Source organism: Bison bison, unplaced genomic scaffold (assembly GCF_000754665.1).
Source record: "Bison bison bison isolate TAMUID 2011002044 unplaced genomic scaffold, Bison_UMD1.0 scf7180017864145, whole genome shotgun sequence".
Taxonomy (NCBI): domain Eukaryota; kingdom Metazoa; phylum Chordata; class Mammalia; order Artiodactyla; family Bovidae; genus Bison; species Bison bison.
The window spans coordinates 7,070,121-7,092,374 of record NW_011494717.1 but is presented as its reverse complement, the minus strand read 5'-3'; the positions used below and the strand labels follow the sequence as shown (position 1 = coordinate 7,092,374).

Below are 22,254 nucleotides of genomic sequence, written 5' to 3'. Positions count from 1 at the left end.
GGGGGGGAGGCCTGACCATGTGAGCAGGGGCTGCGGAGTTTGCAGTAGCCGGGCAGCACCACGCTGGACTTTCTCGATCCTTGGTGTCCTGTGGGCCCTCTCCACCCTTCCCAGCCTGGCATGTCCTCCCCAGCCCCTCACACACCTGCTGGTTCCTTGTATTACTGTGCACCCCGCATGCATATGTCAGGGGGAGAAAAAGGCTGAGACGAGCATGGCAGGCAGGATCCTTCTTTGTGTCCCCTCATCATGATGCCTGGACCAGACAGAGCTCACAGGGCCTGGCCGAGGGACAGAAGGTCTCCTGCTGACCTGAAAACCCCCTGGAGCTTGTCATCTGTCAGCCTGTGGTCAGCTTGGAAGCCCGGGACAAGTGTAGACCTTGTCTTTCTTGGACACTTTCTGTCTCGGTGCCTTAGTGACACTTCACGTCAAGCGACACAAGAGCAGCTAAGGTATATGGCATGCCTGCTGTGTGCAGACGCCACTCTAAGTGCTTCATGGTAACGAGTCACTCAGTCTCTCCATGGGTTTCTGAGCCCCATCAGTGCTCTGAAGACGCTCAGGTCTCAACACTCAGCCTGTTCAGGGCAGGAACAGACCTGTCCTGGCCTCCAGCTGCTTCCCAGCGTGGGGTCTGCCCTGCCAGGTCTCCATGGAAGGTCACCTGGTTCCTGGCCCATGTCTGTCACCAGGATTGGGGCATTTCTTCCCAGAGTGTCCACACCGGCCCTGCCCTCCCTGCTCACCCTCTCCCCTCCCACAGGAGAACCTTATGCTCTCCATCCTGCCCAAGCACGTGGCCGACGAGATGCTGAAGGACATGAAGAAGGATGAGAGCCAGAAGGACCAGCAGCAGTTCAACACCATGTACATGTACCGCCATGAGAACGTCAGGTGCGCCGGCCACCTGGGTTCCAAGCACTGGATGGGGGCTTCGGGGGGTCAACTGAGGACTGTGGAGTTCGAGAGTCTTCTTGGGGACTAGAAACACGCACTCCCTCCCCACAGTATGAACCTCAGCCCCTGCAGGAGCTGCCTTGCTGCTGGACGTTGGGGGCTGAGATGCGCTATATGGTCTAGGCCCGTCTTTGTACAGACACCACAGACAAGCTAAGCTAGAGGCCAGAGCCCTGAATGTGCCCTGGATGTGCCAGGGTCTCACCACTTTGGGGCCTGACAAGGACCTGGCTGCCTGGGAGCTGGAGTGGGAGCTGGCGGTGGGCAGCACGGAGCCTGGCTTGCTATCCACGTCCTCACCGCTGGGCCTTCCTCCCCTGCAGCATCCTCTTTGCTGATATCGTGGGCTTCACCCAGCTGTCCTCAGCCTGCAGCGCCCAGGAGCTTGTGAAGCTGCTCAATGAGCTCTTTGCCCGCTTCGACAAGCTGGCAGCTGTAAGTACCCTGCCCCTCGGCTGGCTTTCCACGGTGCGGGGCAGGGGGCACCCACGTGGCCTGGGCCTCCCCTCCCCATCCTCCCTGTCTGCCACGACTTCCTCCCACCCAGCCTTCCCCAGCGATCTTTGCCTCTCACCCCTCCTCGCTGAGGAGGGGGGCCTCAGGACCCCAGTCCACACCCCTCCCTTTCAGAAATACCACCAGCTGCGGATTAAGATCCTGGGCGACTGTTACTACTGCATCTGTGGGCTGCCTGACTACCGGGAGGACCACGCCGTCTGCTCCATCCTCATGGGGCTCGCCATGGTGGAGGCCATCTCGTAAGTGGGGTGCCGCTGGCGGGAGATGGGGGGGGCTCCCAGAATATGGGTCCCGGCCCCTTGGGGAAGCACACCTTCCGAGCTGGCCTGTTTTGATGGGCCCTGTGCAGCCCAGGCCCCCGAGGAAGGTCCGTCGGGTTGTGACGTGGGTGCAGCCTCTGACGGAGGCTTTTCCAGCCTCAGGCCATGCTGTTTGTTCTGCTGGGAGGTGCCCTCATCACGAAATGCCTCCACCTCACATTTTCTTTATTATCCTCCCAAGTGTCCCCCCATCTCTTCTCCCTGTGTTTCCTCATCATGACCCCCCAGGACAGATAAGTTCAGAGATCCCCATGCCTGTCTCTTCAACCAGGAAATCCGAGTGCAGCAGGGGGGTGACCACTGATGTGCAGCAGAGCCGGGCCTGGAACCCTGGCCTCTGAGCTCAGAGCTCCGCTCCTGCCTTGAGGGCAGTGAGCTCTGGGTCCCCAGGATCTTTCCCGCTGCGGTGTCTGCCCTGAGCTTGGACATCCCTGGGGGATGCTCCTGGCTGTCCCCTCAAGGCCTCTGGGGGGCCCTGGGTGGCATCAGCACCCCCAAAGCACCTTGCTGAGTCTGGGAATTGGGCGTGTGTCCAAGGGGGTGGTTTCCCATTGTTAGCATCCTCCTCTAGGACTGGCTGGAGAGAAGCCGGGACTGCCTTTCCCTGGGAACCGTGGTTCAGGATTTAGAGATTCACCTCCACTCCCATCACGGTTGGGCAAAATTCTGAAATTCACGTCTGTCTCCTCTTGGAGGTCTCAGGCCGGGGCTGGTCCCCTCCACGCACACACACCAGCACAGGGTCTGCACATAGTAGGCGCTCGGTGACGTCAGCGGCACAGACGAGTGATCGGATGAGAGCAGTCGGAGGTCCCTCAGGGGCAGAGGGTCTCTGCTGTTTCTTGCCCCCTGTCTCCCCCCAAATCATACACATGTTGTTGAATGTGGGCTCACGCCGCTGTAACCCCAGCAGTGGGTGACTCAGACGTGGGCAGAAAGCAGGGGGGGCAGCTGGTAGCGGCTGCAGAGGGGTTGGCTGCCTGGCTGGGCGCAGGCTCAACCCGCCCTCCTTTGTGTGGGTACCTGGCAGGTATGTGCGGGAGAAGACGAAGACCGGGGTGGACATGCGCGTGGGGGTGCACACGGGCACCGTGCTGGGGGGCGTCCTCGGCCAGAAACGCTGGCAGTACGACGTGTGGTCCACCGACGTCACCGTGGCCAACAAGATGGAGGCTGGCGGCATCCCTGGGTGAGCGCGTGTTCCTTCCCAGGGTGGGGACGGGCATAGGGGCTGAGGGAGGGGACCGTCCCAGCCATCCCTCGGACAAGGGACGAGGGACCTTGGAGAACCAGGCCTCCGCACCCGGGAGCAGCTCCTCCTCCTGGGCCCTGCAGGAGTCTGTCCTACCTCCCCTTTACTTGCCATGGGGCTGCCGGGCTCCCAGGTCCCCATAGCTCCAGCAGGGCGCAGGTCTCAGTGGAGGGCGTTTTTAGCTGGGAGAGTCTCCTGACAGGCCCTGAAGCACCTGCACATCTCACTGAGCTCTTTACAGACTCAGTCAGGGTCTGCTGGGCAGGCCCTGTCCTCAGGATGGACAGGGATGTGGCCAAACCTTCCCAGCCTGGGTCCGGCAGCTTCCCTCGGACGCAGTCACAATTCTCTCCCTAAAGTGGCTCCCTAGACATGGGTTACTACTCCCTGACAGCTGGTGGTACAGCTGAAACTCACACCGGGTGGATACTAATCAGACTTTATGACCTTCGTGTTCAGAGCAGACTTCAGTTCCTTATCTCATCTGATATCCTCAGCCGCCTGGGAGGACAGACCATCTCACGGATTGACCGCTGAGGCTCAGAGAGGGGGAGGTGCGGGGCTGCCCACACAGCCAGCTAGTGGCAGGACTCGCCGGGCACTGCTGTGTCCCGGGGGCAGTGGGTGGGCTGGGGGCTGCCTGGCCTGCGCTCAGGGCCCCTCTCATCGGAACCCAGGCGCGTGCACATCTCCCAGAGCACCATGGACTGCCTGAAAGGAGAGTTCGACGTGGAGCCGGGCGAGGGGGGCAGTCGCTGTGATTACCTGGAAGAGAAGGGCATCGAGACCTACCTCATCATCACGTCCAAGCCAGAGGTGAAGAAGACAGCTGCCCAAAATGGCCTCAACGGCTCGGTGAGTCCTCCGCCCACCCCCCAGGCCTAGATATGAGATTGTAGAAGAGTTGGCAGAACCGTGACAGGTCCTCTAGGTGCAGTGTTAGAGTAAAGAGCAGTACAAGGTATTTTGTGCCAAGGGTAAAGTCTGAGCAACAGGAAATGCTCTAAAGAACTCAGAAAAAGTAGAAAGCTATCCTGCAGAAAATTAGGAAATGTCAGGGTGGAAACTGGAGCCCCAGGAAATGACCCTTGACCTGGTCACAGAATTCTTGCGTCTTCATATTTTATGAGTGCTACACGCGGAATTTCAATATATTCCCTAGAACAAACTAAAAATCTTCTTCTAAGCAATTCTGTAAGATGCTAACTGACAATCATTTGAGGAATCAGTGACCTTTGTGAAGTGATGGAACATTTACAGTTTCTGGCCAAAAAAAAGTTTTTAGTAAATTTTAAAATGTTACTCCTTAAAAAAAAAATTACCCACAAATTTGCTTGTCCTAGGGACCACCTTGAAGTCACAGAGCAGCAGTCGAATGTATCTTTGTGACGGCCACACACATTCCTGTTCACTCTAATCTTGTGTTTTCTTATTCAATCAACCCTTGCATGGTGCATCATGTGAGCCAGGAGTTGTTTGTGGCACCTGACACCCCCGAGAGGGTCACAGGTGGGGTCTTGGCTTATCTTTATAAAGCTGTTTTTCATTATTCAGTTTTCCAATTAGAGAAAAGTTGAGTTCATGGATGTGTAGCTTGAAACACTGGCACAGAGGCTCCGGGTGAGTAGGAGTGGGGTCTGAGTTGTTCGGCCCCAGGACCCGGATGCCACCATGCAGGACGGAAGCACAGGCGACAGCATCCCATGGATGGGAGTCAGACTTCTTCCCGAGTGCTCCAACCAGACAAACGAGCCGACCCATTCCTCATGGAATCATGGGCGCTGTTCCCTTCAAAACGTGTACTGACATTTTGAGGCAATCCAGGTTTTCAGTATTTTGTAAAGTTGACTTTCAGCTGTTTCTTAGATGCCCCTACCTGAAAAATATAAATGTCTCAAAGTGGAAAAGCTGGGTTAAAGTTTCTGTACAATGTAAGTTTAATCCATGTCCCCTCCTCCTGTCACCCTCCCTGGGCCCTTGCTGGTTCTTGACTCATTTTTTTCTTTATTCATCTGAAAGATGAAGCCAGGGTATCTCACTGTTTTAATCGCATTTCTTCAGTTATTAGTATGACTGGACACTTTCCACATGGTTGTCAGCCTGGGGCTTCTCTTCTGTGAATGGCATATTCGTATCTAACCTTTGAGGACTTTCTGCACCTTTGATTTGTAGACTTTGTTGTTTATGAGATGAACCCTCTGTCACATGATGCTTGTCAGATCTGTGTCAGGCATCCGCTTCATGCCCAGCACCGTGGCGCATCTCCCTCGGAGAACGGAAGGTGCTGGCCTGCTGTAGATCGTATCCGTTAGTTGTCTTCTCTACCTGGTGCTGCAGCAACTGTCAGCCCCCAGGGGGTGTTAACTGTGCTGACAGCTTAGCAGAGTTATCATAAGCCTTTGTGATTAGCTCGATGGTAGTTTAGAACTTCTGCTCCAGATGTGCTCTGAGAAGGCCGAGCTAGCAGATCACCAAACCTGCTCAGCAGGGAGTGAGTTGGAAGCAGTCAAGCACGGACAAAATAGAGGAGATGATCCTTGATCCATGTGTGAGTGGTGACAGGGAGCAGCAGGGACAGAGGTGACAGGGCTTCTCTGGGCCGCACGTGGCAGACACCATTCCGTCTGCAGCGGCCTCCTCCCGTGGTTTAAACAGAGTGATGAGGAGGAGAGTGTGAGAAGAGTTATCACAATGAATCCTTCCCAAGTGTTGGAAAGACGTTTCCCCTCTCTATGGACCTTGTTGCCAGTCTCATTTAGTTGTCCTGAATGCCGTCACCAACAGCTCCCAGATTGCGATCTCAGCTCCCTGGCATCCCTGCACTAAACTTCCAGTCACGTGTGAATTTCCATCTGTGTGTGTGTGTGCATGCGTGCTCAGTGATGTCTGACTCTTTGCGACCCCGTGTACTGTAGCCTGCTAGGCTCCTCTGTCCATGGGATTCTCTAGGCAAGAATATTGGAGTGGGTAGAGCCATTTCCTCCCCCAGGAGATCTTCCCAACCCAGGGATTGAACCTGCATTTCTTGTGTCTCCTGCATTGACAGGCAGGTTTTTTTCATCATTGTGCCGCCTGGGAAGCCCACTGGTCCAAAGCTGAGTTCCCAAACCTCTCTTTACCCTAGAACCCACTCTTCCTTGGTCTTCCCAATCTCGAACAGTGGCAACTCCATTCTTATAACTGCTCAGCCCCAAACCTTTGAAGACACCCTTGCCCACTGTCTACACTCCACGAGCCCCTTCTTGCATGATGTACCTCTAGGCCCCCTTTTCTCTCTCACCCCTGGCAGCCATGTCCCATCTGCATCACTGTCGTCTCATGCTTGTGTCAGCGCGGTGGTCCCCCAACTTGTCACCCTGCTCTTGCCCACTGCCCTGTCTGCTCACAGCCACCAGAGTGATCCTGCAGGGATGTTGGGTGAATCATGTCACCCGCCCCCAGCTCAGCATCTTCCCAGGAGGTCCTCACCGCCCGACCCCTTTCACTCACTCGCTCAACTAGGGCAGCGCCAGCCTCCTGGCTGCTGCTCAGACCCTCCGGGTGCACGCCCACTCTGGCTGCACACCCATGCCGGGTGCATGCCCACTCCAGGCTTCCTGCTCCCCAAAACCCGAGAGCTGCATAACATGCTCTCTCACGTGTTTACGGAAATGTGATCCTCACAGTGACTCCTCCCCAGCCTCCCCTTTACAGTCACCTCCCCGGGAACCCCTGTGTCCCGTGCCTCCCCTGCCTCTCCAGGCCCTGCTCTCGGACCTCCTGTAATCATTTATTCTTTGTTCACGGCTGTCTGCCTGTCCTCACTAGAAGGTGGGCTCCCAGGTCAGGACATTGTGTCTGTGTCCCCAGAAGTTACAACAGTTCCTGTCACACAGTAGCTACTCAATAAATACTCAGTAAATGAATGAGTGGACTGTGTTCCTGTGTAGAGGATCTCATTTATTCCGTCAAGGAAAAGTACTAATCCCTGGGTAAACTGGTTTATGGAACTTATTCAGATGTTTGGAAGGTGTTTGACAGGGCTCTCTACCCCAAAAATGATCCCTGTGAAGCTCTGTGTCCCCGAGTTACTTAGAAATAGGAGTTGGAACAATAGGATCTTTCTCTGCTTGGAAAAGTTTTAATACTAGAAATTTAATACTAGAAAATTACAGCATTCTAATATGGATGTTCTGGAGGAGGAAACGAATAGTGAGATTTCTAAGGCTATGAGGCCTCTGAACTCTAGTGGGGAGATTCCAAACCAGAGAGTAGACCAGCCCCTCGCCTGGGTGGGCAGCTGGCAGTGCCTGGGGGCCCTGACGGCCCCTCCCTTCTGCTGCAGGCCCTGCTGAATGGAGCGCCGCCTTCCTCAAAGCCCAGCTCCCCTGCCCTCATTGAGACCAAGGAGTCCAACGGGAGCATTCACACCAGCGGCTCTATATCTGAGGAGCCCGAGGAGCAAGATGCCCAGGTATGGGTGGGGCTGAGCCCTGGGATGTGGGCAGAGATGAGGAGGCGGAAGGTGAAGAGTCCTGAGCTGAAGGGCAGTCCTGGCCCCTAGCTGGGCTCCATCCTTGGAACTGCATAACATGGGGCAGGTCACCCCCAACCCGGTCTCACTGGCCCCTCTTCAGTTACTGGGGATGGGTTGGCTAAGGTCAGAAGATGTGCCCACTGCCACGGCCTGGTCCAGCTCTGATGTCCCGAACCCTGTAGGTCTGAGGGCAGTGGGGACACCAGTGGACACTGCTCCAGGACTGGACTGTTTTGGAAGTGGGCCTTCAGGGCTGTGCCCACCTATCTAGCTAGGTCCAAAGCCCGCAAGTGCTGTGCTCAGATGGAGGGTTTCCAAAGGAATCAACAGGCTGTCCCCCTGAGACCAGGGTCCACTTTGGGAGTTCAGGATCCTGTCCAGGATCCGTCCATTACTGAAGAGCTTCCTCAGTATAGCCACTGACAGAGGCAAGTGCTGAGATGGGTCTCGGCCCTGTAGAGGCTGCCGTGAGCTGGTCAGCCTCACTGCCGGTCTCTGCTGCCCTGCAGAGGCTGCCGTGAGCTGGTCAGCCTCACCTCCAGTCTCTGCTGCCCTGCAGAGGCTGCCGTGAGCTGGTCAGCCTCACCACCGGTCTCTGCTGCCCTGTGCCTGCAGACCAGGTGCTGGAGGACAAGAGGGTGGACGGGGCTGAAGAAAAACTGGGTTTTCCTGAGCACCACAATGCTCAGTAACTCTTCCTTGTTGTGATTTTCTTGATAGAAAGTGGAATACCAATGCAGTGTAATTCACTAACAAGGACACAAAGGCTTAATTAGCAGCCTGTGATTTCTTCTGTCCTCACGATTAGCCAGTGTCTCATTGCTCTCAGATACGCTTCAGGGACAGAGGTTCCTGGTGCTGGAAAAGAGCATCTGTGTTGTGTTACAGAGAAGAAATTGGGGCTGGAGGAGCGTGGATTATACGGGTCAGATTCCACCCGAGGCATGCCTGAGCTCCAGCCCAGGGCATCTTGGTTCTAGCTTCCGGATAGACTCTTGGACCCATCCAGACAGCCCTAACGAGCCCAGTCCCAGTTGTCGTTTGGACTGACGGCTGTGTAGTCATGGTCTGGAGTCATGTGTCTGGAGCTGATGCTTTTCCTTTGTGACCAGGAATAAAAATGGTAGGGGGCACCCCAGCCCCACCACCCCACTAGCAGTAAGATTGTTAGTTTCTCTGCATTGCTTTCCCCCTCAGATCTTCCTCCCCTCAGATGAGCCAGATCTGAGCTCTTTTAAGAGCTCCCTTAAGCCCGAGGGCTGGGGGTCTTTTCCATCCCCTAGAATGCCGATGCATACGGCTGTATGACACCCCCGTCCTCATAGCAGGAGGTGCTGGCACCGCGCTGCCCAGCAGCAGTCTCTGACTCCAGGTCTCCTGCTCAGGAGCCCGGTGCCTGCTTCCCACACTACCATTAGTGGGTGGTCACTGCAGAGCTCCTGTTAGGGGCCTGGGGCCTGGGTGAGTTCAGGGAAAGCCGGAAGCCTGCGGCTTTGGGTCCAGACCCAAGCAGGATGGAGCCACGTGAGACCACTGGGAAGACTTTCCCTAGGAGATGGTTTTGAGAGCCATGGGGCGGTGCTCTGTGATCCCTTCTGTTTCTCTTTCCCCCAACACTGCCGTGTATCTCCCCAACCTCTCCCCGCTCCACCCCACCTGCCCCCCCCAACTCTGCTGCCCTGCCTTGCAGGCCGACAACCCCTCGTTCCCCAACCCTCGCCGGAGGCTGCGCCTTCAGGACCTGGCTGATCGCGTGGTGGACGCCTCCGAGGACGAGCATGAGCTCAACCAGCTACTCAACGAGGCGCTGCTAGAGCGGGAGTCTGCCCAGGTGTAAGCGGCCCCGTGGACACCCGGCCCCTTGGTCTTAGCCTTGAGCGGCCCTGGCACACACTCCAGGAAGTTTAGTCTTCTTAAATGTGTCTCACGGGGCTTGTTTGCACTGCAGAGTGAAGCAGAGAAACACCTTCCTCCTGTCCATGCGGTTCATGGACCCCGAGATGGAAACCCGCTACTCGGTGGAGAAGGAGAAGCAGAGCGGGGCTGCCTTCAGCTGCTCCTGCGTTGTCCTGCTCTGCACGGCCGTAGTGGAGATCCTCATTGACCCCTGGTAAGGGGCGGGCAGGGCAGGCCCGACAGTCGGGAGGGCGGAAGGGGACAAGCTACCTAGGCTGGAGGCCTGAAGGGAGAAGGCCTCAGATGGAGCCTGACTCAGGGCGTCAGGCTTGGTTCCTTGTGCTGCACCCCCAGAGCAGTCCAGGGAATGCTGGGACTGCGCCCTGCACCCACTTCCTTCTGTCTGCCCCTGGGTCTTGGAATAGAACTAGCGTCAAAGTGGAGCTCACACCAGGGCTGAGAAAGCTGAGGAAGGGAGGGGTCCAGGGGATGGACATCTGGCTGGGTGGGCCTGAGTGGTGCTGGGACAAGAAGATGGGCTGGAGATGCTCTCCAACCTCAATCACCATGGCCCACCTGCTCCCTTTCTTGGTTCATCTTAGTAAAGACGTATTTCAGGCTCTAGGTATAGACTTGTCTCCTCTCACGGCAGCAGGTCCTCCAGGGCAAGGCAGGGTGTTGTGGAATCCTTGCCCCAGTCCTTGCTGAAGTCTGAACTGAAGGATGGCTGCCCTCTCCCTTGCTTTCTCCCCGTAGCTGATCAGCAGTTCGTTCCAGTTCAGGGATTCCCCACTGGGAGAGGTGTGGAGCCCTGTTCTGATCACAGTTTGGGGAACTTAAAAGAGCCTTGGACTTGTCATATAGTCCTAGGTTCGAGGTGTGGCTTGTCGCCTATTTGTTCTATGAACTTGGACACATCACTAAGGGCTCCTGGAGCATCAGTTTGCTCCCTTGTAAAGTGAAAGATCAGGATGCTGATGATCTGAAGATAGTAATATCTGGCTAACTCAGAATTGTTGTGAGGACCAAATTCTTTCATTTACTCCACAAACATTTACTGTCTACTTTGCACCTAGGGTTAAGGTCTAGGGATGCAGTGAACACTGTCAGCTCAGCAGCCCTTGGCCATAAGCTGCTCTGTTCCATGCTCTCCCCTTCCATCATAGTGACATGGCAGAAGGCTTGTTCCTAAGAATCCCTTCCCAGATTTTACTGGGCTCTACCCAGGGCATCTGTAAGTCTGCCCTTCTCTGGGAAATGCCTCTAAAGAACAGTTACAGCTGGGGAGGGTTGCATGTCCCCAGACCCTGCATGCAGCTCTGTGGAGGGGAAATCACATGGAACTTTTAGGGTACAGGCTTGGCCTCACTTAGAGAGTCTGCCCTCTGTCTCCCTTCCTCTGCTCTCCTGGCCCCCGACCCAGCTCACTAAGCCCCTGCCCACGCGCCACCCCCGCCCCCAGCCCCTGGGCCTTTCCTCATCGTGTTCTCTCTTACAGGCTCATGACGAACTATGTGACCTTTGTGGTTGGGGAGGCTCTGCTCCTGATCCTGACAATCTGCTCGCTGGCTGCCATCTTTCCGCGGGTAAGAAGCGCATCTCCTCCTGGCTCAGAGCGTCTGGAAGTGAGTGTCACTCCGGGTGAGAGCGGGTGCTGATGGAGCTGTGCGCTGTCAGGTCCTGACAAGTAGATGACTCCTGTTGCGATGGTTCAGCACCATCCTTTTGTTTATGACAGACTCCTTCACTATTGGCTCTGCACCCACTTTGGTCCAGGCCCTTGAGCACGTGAGGGTGAGAGAGCCTGTATCAAGATAAATGGGAACCTGTGTTGAAAAGCAGAAGAGGACTGGCTGGAAGGTGAACTGGCTCCAATTGCAAAGGACCCAAAGCCAGACACAAGGGATTAAGACTTTCTCCTATAAGCAGTGGGTGCCAGGCAGAGGTTTTGATCAGAATGACAAGGGAAAAGCAGCATTTTAGGAAATTTAATCCAGCAGGTAACTCACAAGTAACTTGGGGGTTTTAGGTACACTGACCCAGGGAAGGCAGGAGGGGCCAGGCAAAGTCACCCGGCCCTGAAAACTCCCCTGACCTGGCTTCACCACCCGGAGGCCAGGAGTGCACTGCTGCCGGAGGGCCACCCACAGGTTCCGGGCTGATGCCCAAGCAGCTCTGGGAAGGGCTCTGATACCTGGGTCATGGTGTGTCTCCCACACCGTCAGCAGCACTGGCAGGCTGAGCGGGGACCCACGTGCCTTCTCAGGCCTGCCGCTGTCGGGTTTTGGTTGATGCGCATGCTCAGTATGGCTTTCCCCGGTTGTGGGAAGTGTGGGAGCAAGCAGAGTGATTAGCAGCCATGTCTACAGAGGAGAAAGCTGTCAAGGCTCAAAACCCTTGAAATTCCATGCTTATAGGCCTTTCCTAAGAAGCTCGTGGCCTTCTCTACTTGGATTGACCGGACGCGCTGGGCCAGGAACACCTGGGCCATGCTGGCCATCTTCATTCTTGTCATGGCAAACGTGGTGGACATGGTGAGCCCCCACTGTCCTGCTGAAGGGACGCCCGCTCTCAGAGGGTTCTGAATTGACCTGCATGAGCAGTTGCCAGCCCATCCTCCCCCCCGGCTCTCCACACTGGCTGCTAGACACAGGTTTGAGTGGCGCTTGGGTTCCTAACTGATCATCCCGACCAGCGGGGTCATTTCCCCGGGGTACCTCCCAGACTGCCTCTCTCCCCGGCCCAGCTCCTTGCTCTCCCCGCATCCCGGAGCCCAGCTCCAGGACCTGTGCTGGGGGCTTTACACAGGTTGATTCATTTAATCCATATAATAATCCCAAGAGGTCGGGATCATCTGTAGTTTCATGTGAAAAAATGATGCTTAGAGAGGTTAATTCAGTTGTTTTAGGTCACACAGCCAGCTAGCAACACAGTGGAGAACTGAAGCAGTTCTGAACCCGTCTTTTCTTCCTCCATGTCTCACTGCTCAGGGGCCCTGTACTCTAAGCTTTCTTCGTGTCTAAGTGTCCCCTAGTGAGTCTAGTGCCAGGTGTCCAGCAGGACAAGGGAGGCAAACCTGCTCCCTGAGAGGAGCACTCCTGTTGGGCCTTCATCCATCTGAGCGAGGCCAGACCTTCCAGAAGTGGATCACCGAGGGCGGCTGCCTCACTGAGCCCAGGAGGCTGGTGGCAGATTTACTCCTCTGTTGGGGCTTCCCTGATGGCTCCGATGGTAAAGAATCTGCCTGCAATGCGGGAGACCTGGGTTCGATCCCTGGACTGGGAAGATCCCCTGGAGGGCATGGCAATCCACTCCAGTGTTCTTGCCTGGAGAATCTCCATGGACAGACGAACCTGGCGGGCTACAGTTCATGGGGTGGCAAAGAGTCGGACTGAGTGAATGAGCTCACGTGAGATCTGCTCTCCTCAGTTCCTGCAGGTTCCATGAAGGGGCAGAGGGGCAGTTGTGGGCAGCCACCAGCCAGTTATGGAGCACTGGGCGCTTAGAGCCGTCACTGGTATTCTCTCGCCAGGCCTCACAGCTCCCTCCAATGTTGGTAGCACTAGGTGCACTCTCTTAAGAGTCCTATTTTTTTAAAATATAACCTTATTTGCGTTGTTCTCTTTAACACTGAAGCACAGGAGAAAACTCAGCATGGAGACTTATTCTGGCAGCATATAGGTGAGAAGCCCTAGGCCATTCGATCCAAGTTCATCAGGAATGGGGTTCAGAGCCCTGACATGTGCCCAGGTAGCTGGAGCCACAGTGCAGGGAAGAGAAAGCCTAGGCCTCCTGCATGTCAGGAACTCTTGAAACCTGATGTCTGGGTCTGGGGACTGCTATCTAGCAGGGTCGTGGACACTGGAAGGACATCAGGAGGTCCTGTCACCAGGGGAGGGGTGAAAATCTGGCTAAGTATAAGACTTTCCCCGTGCTAGAGTCACATGCTGAGGGCTTTCCCAAAGCCAGATAAGAGCCAGGGGGTGAGAGTGAAGCAAAGTAGGTCTGATTCGGTTTATGGATGCACTTTCCATTGACCACATCTGCCCAGCAGTGGGACTGGCAACCAGATTCCAGAAAGGAGTCTGAGCGGGGACCGGCTGCCCTCACAGTGAACCGTGAGGTTGCTGACTGGCTGGCCCACGGCTCCTCCGGGACGACAGTGCGATGTGGGCAAGAGCATCTTGGGCCTGAAACCTAAACTCCAGATTCCTAGTCTGGCTTTACCACCTGTTTAATTTTGCTACTTTGGCCAAGGGTGGCCTGTTTTATATGATCGTGTGTGTGCTGTGTGCTAGGTTGCTTCAGTCGTGTCTGACTCTGTACGACCCCATGGACTATAGCCCTCCAGGCTCCTCTGTCCGTGGGATTCTCCAGGCAAGAATGCTGGAGTGGATTGCCCTTCCCTTCTCCAGGGGATCTTCCTGACCCAGGAAGATCAAACGGGCATCTCTTATGTCTAACCTGCATTGGCAGGCAAGTTCTTTACCACTAGAGCCACCTGGGAAGCCCCTTATATGATGGTACCAGTACTCAGAATACACAAGAGAATTTTCATGATCATTAGAGATGATGGTAAAGCTCTTAGCAGGAATTACTGACTTTCACATTACTATCCCCTGGTAAACTTTCCCTTCTTGCTCGGGGCTTCTGAGGGAGCCATGGGAAGTAGCAGCTGCCACGGCCCAGCCTTTTCTTACTGGTGTCTGCTGTCCCCTTGCACCCCACGCTCTCCTCACCCACTCATGGTCCTGGCCTCCAGCTCAGCTGTCTCCAGTACTACACAGGACCCACCAACGGCACCACAGAGATGCAGGTGGAGGATGGCTGCGTGGAGAACCCCAAGTATTACAACTACGTGGCCGTGCTGTCCCTCATCGCCACCATCATGCTGGTGCAGGTCAGCCACATGGTCAAGCTCACACTCATGCTGCTCATCGCGGGGGCCGTGGCTGTCATCAACATCTACGCCTGGTGCCCCATCTTTGACGACTACGACCGCAAACGCTTCCAGCAACACGAGTAAGATGAAGCCTGTTTGGACATCTGCATGGTCTCCCTCCCACCCGCCTCCCCAGTCCCCGCTTCAAGGTCATGGGCCTGCAGTGAGCTGGCCATCTGTCTCTAGGGCTGATCAAAGGCTTGTATGGGAATCAGGGTTCGTGGCTTCTCACAGACGGGTTGGCTGTAATCCCACGACGGATCCTGTCCCTTCTTGAGGACTGGAAGGCCCAGGTCACCTCAGTGTTAGGCTGGGTGCAAGTATGTGCTGTTATCTGTCCCGACAGCTTTCCAATGGTGGCCTTAGAGAAGATGCAGGTGTTTTCCAGCTCGGGGCTCAATGGCACTGACAGGTAAGGGTGTCTACTTTCCCGTCCTGCCCTGCGTTTCCGGTCCCTTTCTTCAGGAGACAAAATACAACAGGCCAAAGCCCCAGGGTCTCATCCTTCCAGAGGCACACTGTCTGGGACGTTCAAGCTCGAAAAGTCAGCATGTTTCTGTGGGAGGTTGGAGCAGACTTTAGTGCTTATCTGGCCATGCTGGCTTCTCCTGAGGTGAAGAGAATGCAGAGCAGTCTAGAGGGTGGAATAGAGAGCAGGCTGGAGAGGTGGAGAGAGAAGGAGCAGCCACATGGGTGAGAGCTGCGGGACAGACCTCAGAAGCCAGAGGAGGAAGGGGCCCTGTGGCATTCAGACTAGAATACCTGGGTTCTTTCCCCACCACAGTGGTTCTCTGTGGGGCCTCAGCAGGCCAGTTTTCCTGAGTCTGTGTCATCTGTTGAAGAGGTTATCAGTAGAATTCTTCAAGATCCCATCTTAGCTCTGAAGTTTTAGAATGTTATGATGCAGTGACTTGACTAGACTTTTAAGTAAGTTTAAAAAAAAAAGATTACCTAACAGAGAAGGTGGATAGAAGACTTGAATAGGCCTTTCACAAAAGAAGTCTAAAGAGGCACTAATAAATTAAGGGCATTCAAGTAATCAGGATCATGCAAATTAAGAACACCAGGAAAGACTGTCACACACCAACCAGTTTGGCAAAAATTAAGAAGGCTGATAACATCATGGATTATGGTAACCCATACATTCCTAGTGGAAGTATAAATGGTACAACCATTTAAGAAAACAATTTGGAGTTAATTAGTAAAGGTGAAAAAAGACCTATGACTCAGTAACTCCACTGCTATGTATACACCTTAGAGAAATTAATGTACATGTTATTTGTCCCCAGATGTGTGTACTAGAATGTCCACAGTTGCACTGTTCATAATAGCCACACACATACAAACATCCAAATCAAAGGAGAACCCCAATGAAATTAAGACTAAGAGGATATGTAAATTGTGGTATGTGCATATAATACCAATCAGCTCCACACAAAAATATGGCCGACAGTTATAGAAAAGCATGGTGCAACTGTGCCCTCATTTCATCACTGAGACGTTAGTCTCTCCCTTCTCCAGATTCCTACATGGTTGCGGCTACTGTTGTGATCAGTCAGGTGATGTGGTATTTAATAATAAACATCCAGGGAGCAGCTCTGAAGGCCTGACGTGGATTCCAAGTGCAGCCAGAACTTTCCAGGAGTTGGCTGGCAGTTAAGACAAAAACCCAGTGATTTCAGAAATTTTTACTGCCCAGTGGGCATCTGGACTTGATATGAAAGTGCTTAAGTGGCTGAGAAAGGTTTCTGAGGTGATAAGAAACAGAATAGCCACGTTAGGATAAAAACTCCCTTGTCAGCAGAGGGCAGCATGGCACACTTTCAACTGAATTCTCTGGGCCCCACAGGCTGCCCCTGGTGCCGTCTAAGTACTCGATGACAGTGATGATCTTTGTCATGATGCTGAGCTTTTACTACTTCTCCCGCCACGTGAGTGCCTGAACACCCACCCCTTCTGCACCGACTTCTCAGGGCCTCCTGAGAAGCAGCCCCGGGATCTAAGAGCCCAAGGTCCTGGGGAATGCCGTTTTCCTTACCCCACATGGCATGTGACCCTGGTCAGGCCACCACCTCTGCCATTTTCTGGTCTCTTCCTCAGGAGTATCAATACCAGAACAACAGTTCTTGCCTCTTGCTCTGACCTGCTGATGGAAGCCTGGGGGTAGGGCACAAAGCCTGGATAAAATCTCTAATTTCCTAGGCCAGGGGCTCATGGATCTCCACTCATCCTGGCTCTGGGGGTCACTAACACACTGACTACAGAGCCAGAAAGGGAAAGAAGCTGGTGAAATTTTTTTTGGTTAAAAGGAAAAAGAGGAAGAGGGAGAAGTACCCACACAAGGGACTTACTTCCATATTAGCTCAGGAGCCACCCAGTGGCTTGTCAGAGAACTGCAGCCACCTCCAGCCACTTGGCGACTGGAGCCTGCTGGAAATGGGGACTTCTCTTCCCTGCACTGAGATCCCCACTGCTGCCACCACCCACAAGGCCCATCTGTAGCTAAAATGAGGTCCCAGGAGGCCCCTCACATCCTCCTGTAACCACAGAGGCTGGGATCCTCACCCCAGCTGTAGGGTGTAGCCTTTTTTGATGAGATGAATCTTTCTGGGGTTCATTTCCCCTGCTATCCAGCCATCTCCATCTTCCTTTCAGTTTTTCCATGTTGGAACCTCTCAAGTTCCCATTTTTCAACTTTTTTTTGGTTGTTGTTTCACTTTATGGTATCTTAGTTCCCCAAGCAGGGACTGAACCCAGGCCCACAGCAGTGAAAGTACCTGGTCCTAACCACTGGACCACCCGAGAACTCCCTCAAATGGCCAGCTTAGGGCATACACCTTGCCTGTGTCTATATCCATAGGTGGAAAAGCTGGCACGGACACTGTTCTTGTGGAAGATTGAGGTCCACGACCAGAAGGAACGTGTCTATGAGATGCGACGCTGGAACGAAGCCTTGGTCACCAACATGCTGCCTGAACACGTGGCACGCCATTTCCTGGGGTCCAAGAAGAGAGATGAGGTGAGGCGCGGCCCCATGCTGGAGCCATGGGGCTGTCTTCTGGCTTTGTCTTCTTGTGACATGGCCTGGGGGTCCAGGTAGGGCTGGACCTACACAGCACCACAGTATTAGAAGCGAAAGAATCTCTTTTGGTGAAGAGCACCACCGTAGACATTGTTTTCGCAAGCCATTATCTCTGTGAGGCCCATTTCAGAAGACGAGGCCTTAGCGGAGCCTACCTTTCTGTCGACTCTGATTGTCCGAGTGGTTCTCATGCCTCACTTCCCAGCTTCCCACTGCCCTCTTTCCTAGAGTTGGGGCTGTTGGCAGGAACTAGCAAAGCTCTTTTTTGGTTTCCAAAGTTGCAATGAGCTACTTTCTAATTCAGTCAGGATAGTCTGGGAGACGTGTGGGTCCAAAAAGCTGAGTGCACATGTCACGGGTGTGAAGGACATTCATTTTTGTAGCATGTCATTAGACTGTCTTTGAGCACTTTGGCCCTGCCTCTCTTTAGGAGCTGTACAGCCAGTCTTATGATGAGATTGGAGTTATGTTTGCCTCCCTGCCCAATTTTGCTGACTTCTACACAGAGGAGAGCATCAATAACGGTGGCATTGAGTGTCTACGCTTCCTCAATGAGATCATCTCAGATTTTGACTCTGTGAGTGACTATCCTGGCCCCTGCATCCTGCCACAAAGCCAGCCCTTCCAGACCGCACCCCAAGAAGTTTGGGAGTTACTTTGGCTGCTGTTTTCCCATAAAAACTCCTCCTCAAAGCGCATGGCCTTCTGGAGTTGTCTGGAAATGTTGGGTCCCAGGTGGGAGCCTGGGAAATCACCTACAAGTTCATAGGATAAGGTCTGGCCAAAAGAAGATTCTGAGGCCCCTCTGGTTCCTCTTATCCTCAAATTCAGATTCAGCAAACATTTATCAGGTATTAATAACTTGTGTACCAGGGGAAATGCTTTTACATACATGTTCAACACTTCAAGACTGGCACTTTTATCCCTGTGTTAATATGGTAGAAACTGAGGCTCAGAAAATCAGGACATTGGCCCAGGATAACATGGCAGATGTTGGCTAAATGAAGCTTTAATAGGAAAACATCTCTCGATGCTTCATGGGTTTGTTGTAAAAAAAAAAAAAAAAAGGCAGATCTGTCATTTAGTTGGCTCATTCATCTCCCTTGACTGCTGACAATTCTCTCTTAACACTGGCCTCAGCTTCTGGACAATCCCAAGTTCCGGGTCATCACCAAGATCAAGACCATTGGTAGCACCTACATGGCAGCTTCAGGAGTCACCCCAGATGTCAACACCAATGGCTTTACCAGCTCCAACAAGGTAGCTAACCAGCAGTAGCTAGAGGAGATGGATGGGGCAAGAGAGAGGCAGCCCACACGTCATTGGTGGGAAACGGTGTAATAAAAGTAGCTGCCATTAAGTACTCTATTAGCACCACGTGGTACAAATGTAAAATGATTGTTATATTCACATCTTCTTTTCCATTATGGTTATTATAGGATATTGAATAGTTCCCTGTGCTATACAGTAGGACCTTGTTGTTTATCCAGTCTCTGTGTAATAGTTTGCATGTGCTAATCCCAAACTCCTAACCATCCCTCCCCCACCCTACTTGGCAACAAGTCTGCTCTGAGTCTGCTTCTGTCTCATAGATAAGTTCATCTGTGTAATATTTTAGATTCCACATAAAAGTGATATATGGTATTTGTCTTTTGGACCTAGTGTGATAATCTCTAGGTCCATTCATGTTGCTGCAAATGGCTTTTTCTTTTTTCATGGCTGAGTAGTATTCCACTGTATATATGTGCCACATCTTTATTCATTCATCTGTCATTGGACATTTGTTTCCACGTCTTCAGTTCAGTTGCTCAGTTGTGTCCGACTCTTTTGAGACCCCATAGACTGCAGCATGCCAGGCTTCCCTGTCCATCACCAACTCCTGGAGCTTACTCAAACTTGTGTCCATTGAGTCGGTGATACCATCCATCTCATCCTCTGTTGTCCCCTTCTCCCACCTTCAATCTTTCCCAGCATCAGGGTCTTTTCCAATGAGTCAGTTCTTCGCATCATGTGGCCAAAGTATTGGAGCTTCAGCATCAGTCCTTCCAACGAATATTTCCTTTAGGAAATATTTAGGACTGATTTCCTTTAGGATGGACTGGTTGGATCTCCTTGCTGTCCAGGGGACTCTCAAGCATCTTTTCCAACACCACCATTCAAAAGCATCAATTCTTCAGCACTCAGCTTTCTTTTACAGTCCTACTCTCACATCCATACATGACTACCTGGCTATTGTAAACAGTGCTGTAATGAACGCTGGGGTGCATATATCGTTAAAAGTTTTCTCCAGATATATACCCAGGACTGCAGGATCATATGGTAACTCTTTTTGAGGCACCTCTGTATGGTTCTCTGTGGTGGCTGAACCAATTTACATTCCTACCAACAGTGTAGGAGGGTTCCTTCTCTGAACATCCTCTCTAGCATTTGTTATCTGTAGACTTTTTACCAACAGCCATCTCCATTTTATGGATGACCTTAAAAACACATGTCTAGGATGGTGTTTATAAGCTAGCTGAAGGCGCCCAGCTGGCCCCAGCGCTCACAGCCACTCTCTGGTGCAGGACGAGAAGTCAGACAAGGAGCGCTGGCAGCACCTGGCAGATCTGGCCGATTTTGCGCTGGCCATGAAGGACACGCTCACCAACATCAACAACCAGTCCTTCAACAACTTCATGCTGCGCATTGGTAAGGCCTCTCAGCACGCCCTCTCCTGCTGTGCGCCTCCTCCCCAAGCAGGGGACTCTACAAATCAGGGGAGGGGTCTTGGATAGACCTGATGCACTTCGGGTGGGAAGGGTCACACTTCTCGAGCTGAAGGGACCTTAAGGGTCTTTAGGTCAGTGATCAAACCGAAAATGTGATGCTCAGCCATTCCTGTCCCATGCTGTTTATGATGACCTCCCTTCTGAATCTGGCTGGGGCTTCAGTTTGTCTCCCTTTCCTTGGAATCTTCTGTCACTTCAGTCCTGCCCACTAGGATTAACATCACCCATCATACACTTCTGGGGAGGGGAGTTCTCAATCCTGGGCAAGGTCACAGGAGACTTGAAGTACCAGGTGGGTGGCAAGAGAAACTGGCAACTTCTGCACTAAATTATGTAGCACAGCAGGGTGGCTGACATCTGCTGAGCACAGTGAGGATGAGAAGACTTGATTTCTGTCCTCTGGGAACTCAAGAGTCAGGCTTGAGATCAGGTTATATAACCAGGAGCTTTGTGGCTGGAGTCAGGCGGAAATTGAGGAGTTGGTGGCTTCTGCGATGTGGCTGAGCTCAATTTTGTGACTCCCCCTCAGGAATGAACAAAGGAGGGGTCCTGGCTGGGGTCATTGGAGCCCGGAAACCACACTATGACATCTGGGGCAACACAGTCAATGTAGCCAGCAGGATGGAGTCCACAGGGGTCATGGGCAACATCCAGGTAAGGCCAGGGGACAGAATCAGAACAGTGCATGTGTTGCTGGGCACTGTGGCCTCTGTTCTGTGGGCCCAGAATGTTAAGCGGGTAGTGTTGCTGTAAAGAGCAAGAATGGGAAGAGCTGCCTCAGTAGAAGGGAGGAAATATTTCAACTCTATTTGCAAAATGTAGGTTTAAGTTTTGGGTAAGAACATCCTGCCTCTTGGTGTGAACTAGCTAACATTTTAGGCCTCCAAGTGCTCCCCTCAAAACCACCAGATCTTTGTCACTGGGTCTGGCAGGAGAGCTCCACAAAAAAGGCAAGGAGGAGAGAAAAGCAAGATACAAGTTGCCAAACAAGATGACCTCCTAAGAGAGCAGGCAGGAAGGCTACCTTTAGGAGAGAGAAGAGCTGGGCAAACCTTCTCTCTGCCCCCAACTCACCCCCAATCTGTGCCCAGGCCAAAGGGGACAGGAGGGGAGCCCTGCGGGCCTGAGTATGGGAACTGTGCTGGGTGCTGCCAAGCCCCTCAGCCCAGGCTCACTCTCTAACCCCAGGCTCTCGGTTCTCCTCTACAGGTGGTGGAAGAAACCCAAGTCATCCTTCGAGAATACGGCTTCCGCTTCGTGAGGAGAGGGCCCATCTTTGTGAAAGGGAAGGGGGAACTGCTAACCTTTTTCTTGAAGGGCCGAGACAAGCTGGCCACATTCCCTAACGGCGCCTCAATCACACTGCCTCACCAGGTGGTAGACAACTCCTGAATGGCTTCCAGCCCTACGAGAATCCAAATGGGAGGGAGAGTTTATTTTTGGGAATCAAAGAAAGGCTTCGGGAAAGGACATGTGACCAAGTCCCAGCAACCCAGGCTGTTGAAGTGTACACTCACATAGACTTTAGGTTTAAAAAATCTCCCTCAGCCTTCATTTTCCATGGACGTGCGAGCTCTGAGTGCGGCCATACTATTCCTCAGTGTGCCTCTAGTACCCAGAGAGTAGGGCTCACAGGCATAGTACTGGAACGTTCCTTCCAGAGCCCTAGTTCTTACCAGCCCTCTTCCACCCAGAGAGGCCATGGCCACTGTGAGTAGGAAGGGCTGCCAGAGGTGGAACAAGGCTGCTGCCTCTGTGCCTGGCTGGGAGCACAGGCGGAGCAGCTCTGCTTCAGATGAGGGCCGCTCACTGGCCACCACTCACTCCGCAGCTAGAACCTGGAAGCAGTGCTTTTCACTCTGAAGACCTGCTTGTCTGTGGTCCGAGTTAGGTGAAATGGCCCTTGTCCTGATAATCTTGAAAGGTTCTTCTGGAACCCCATCACCTTAGTCATGGGAGCAGAAAGTGCAATATTTCCTTTTACCTGGTGGGTGGGAGG

At 53.2% G+C, this 22,254-nt stretch overlaps 2 protein-coding genes across 4 annotated transcripts in view; one reads left to right on the top strand and one right to left on the bottom strand.

The window, feature by feature from the left end:
• The window catches only part of ADCY3 (adenylate cyclase 3), an 83,322-nt gene extending 61,649 nt beyond the window's left edge, over positions 1-21,673 (top strand). Inside the window, exons 6-24 of the mRNA XM_010840563.1 lie at positions 767-897; positions 1,284-1,395; positions 1,591-1,718; positions 2,830-2,988; positions 3,729-3,906; positions 7,376-7,504; positions 9,258-9,400; positions 9,516-9,677; positions 10,962-11,049; positions 11,881-11,997; positions 14,226-14,485; positions 14,752-14,817; positions 16,255-16,336; positions 17,266-17,424; positions 17,918-18,064; positions 18,628-18,747; positions 20,052-20,175; positions 20,785-20,909; positions 21,465-21,673. Coding sequence (XP_010838865.1) covers positions 767-897; positions 1,284-1,395; positions 1,591-1,718; positions 2,830-2,988; positions 3,729-3,906; positions 7,376-7,504; positions 9,258-9,400; positions 9,516-9,677; positions 10,962-11,049; positions 11,881-11,997; positions 14,226-14,485; positions 14,752-14,817; positions 16,255-16,336; positions 17,266-17,424; positions 17,918-18,064; positions 18,628-18,747; positions 20,052-20,175; positions 20,785-20,909; positions 21,465-21,647 — 2,613 coding nt within the window. The 3' untranslated portion in view covers positions 21,648-21,673. The remainder of the gene's footprint in view (positions 1-766; positions 898-1,283; positions 1,396-1,590; positions 1,719-2,829; positions 2,989-3,728; positions 3,907-7,375; positions 7,505-9,257; positions 9,401-9,515; positions 9,678-10,961; positions 11,050-11,880; positions 11,998-14,225; positions 14,486-14,751; positions 14,818-16,254; positions 16,337-17,265; positions 17,425-17,917; positions 18,065-18,627; positions 18,748-20,051; positions 20,176-20,784; positions 20,910-21,464) is intronic.
• The window catches only part of CENPO (centromere protein O), a 15,324-nt gene continuing 14,732 nt past the window's right edge, over positions 21,663-22,254 (bottom strand). For all 3 annotated transcript variants that reach the window (XM_010840564.1, XM_010840565.1, XM_010840566.1), the window contains exon 8: positions 21,663-22,239. The gene's annotated coding sequence lies outside the window, so the exon portion shown is untranslated. The remainder of the gene's footprint in view (positions 22,240-22,254) is intronic.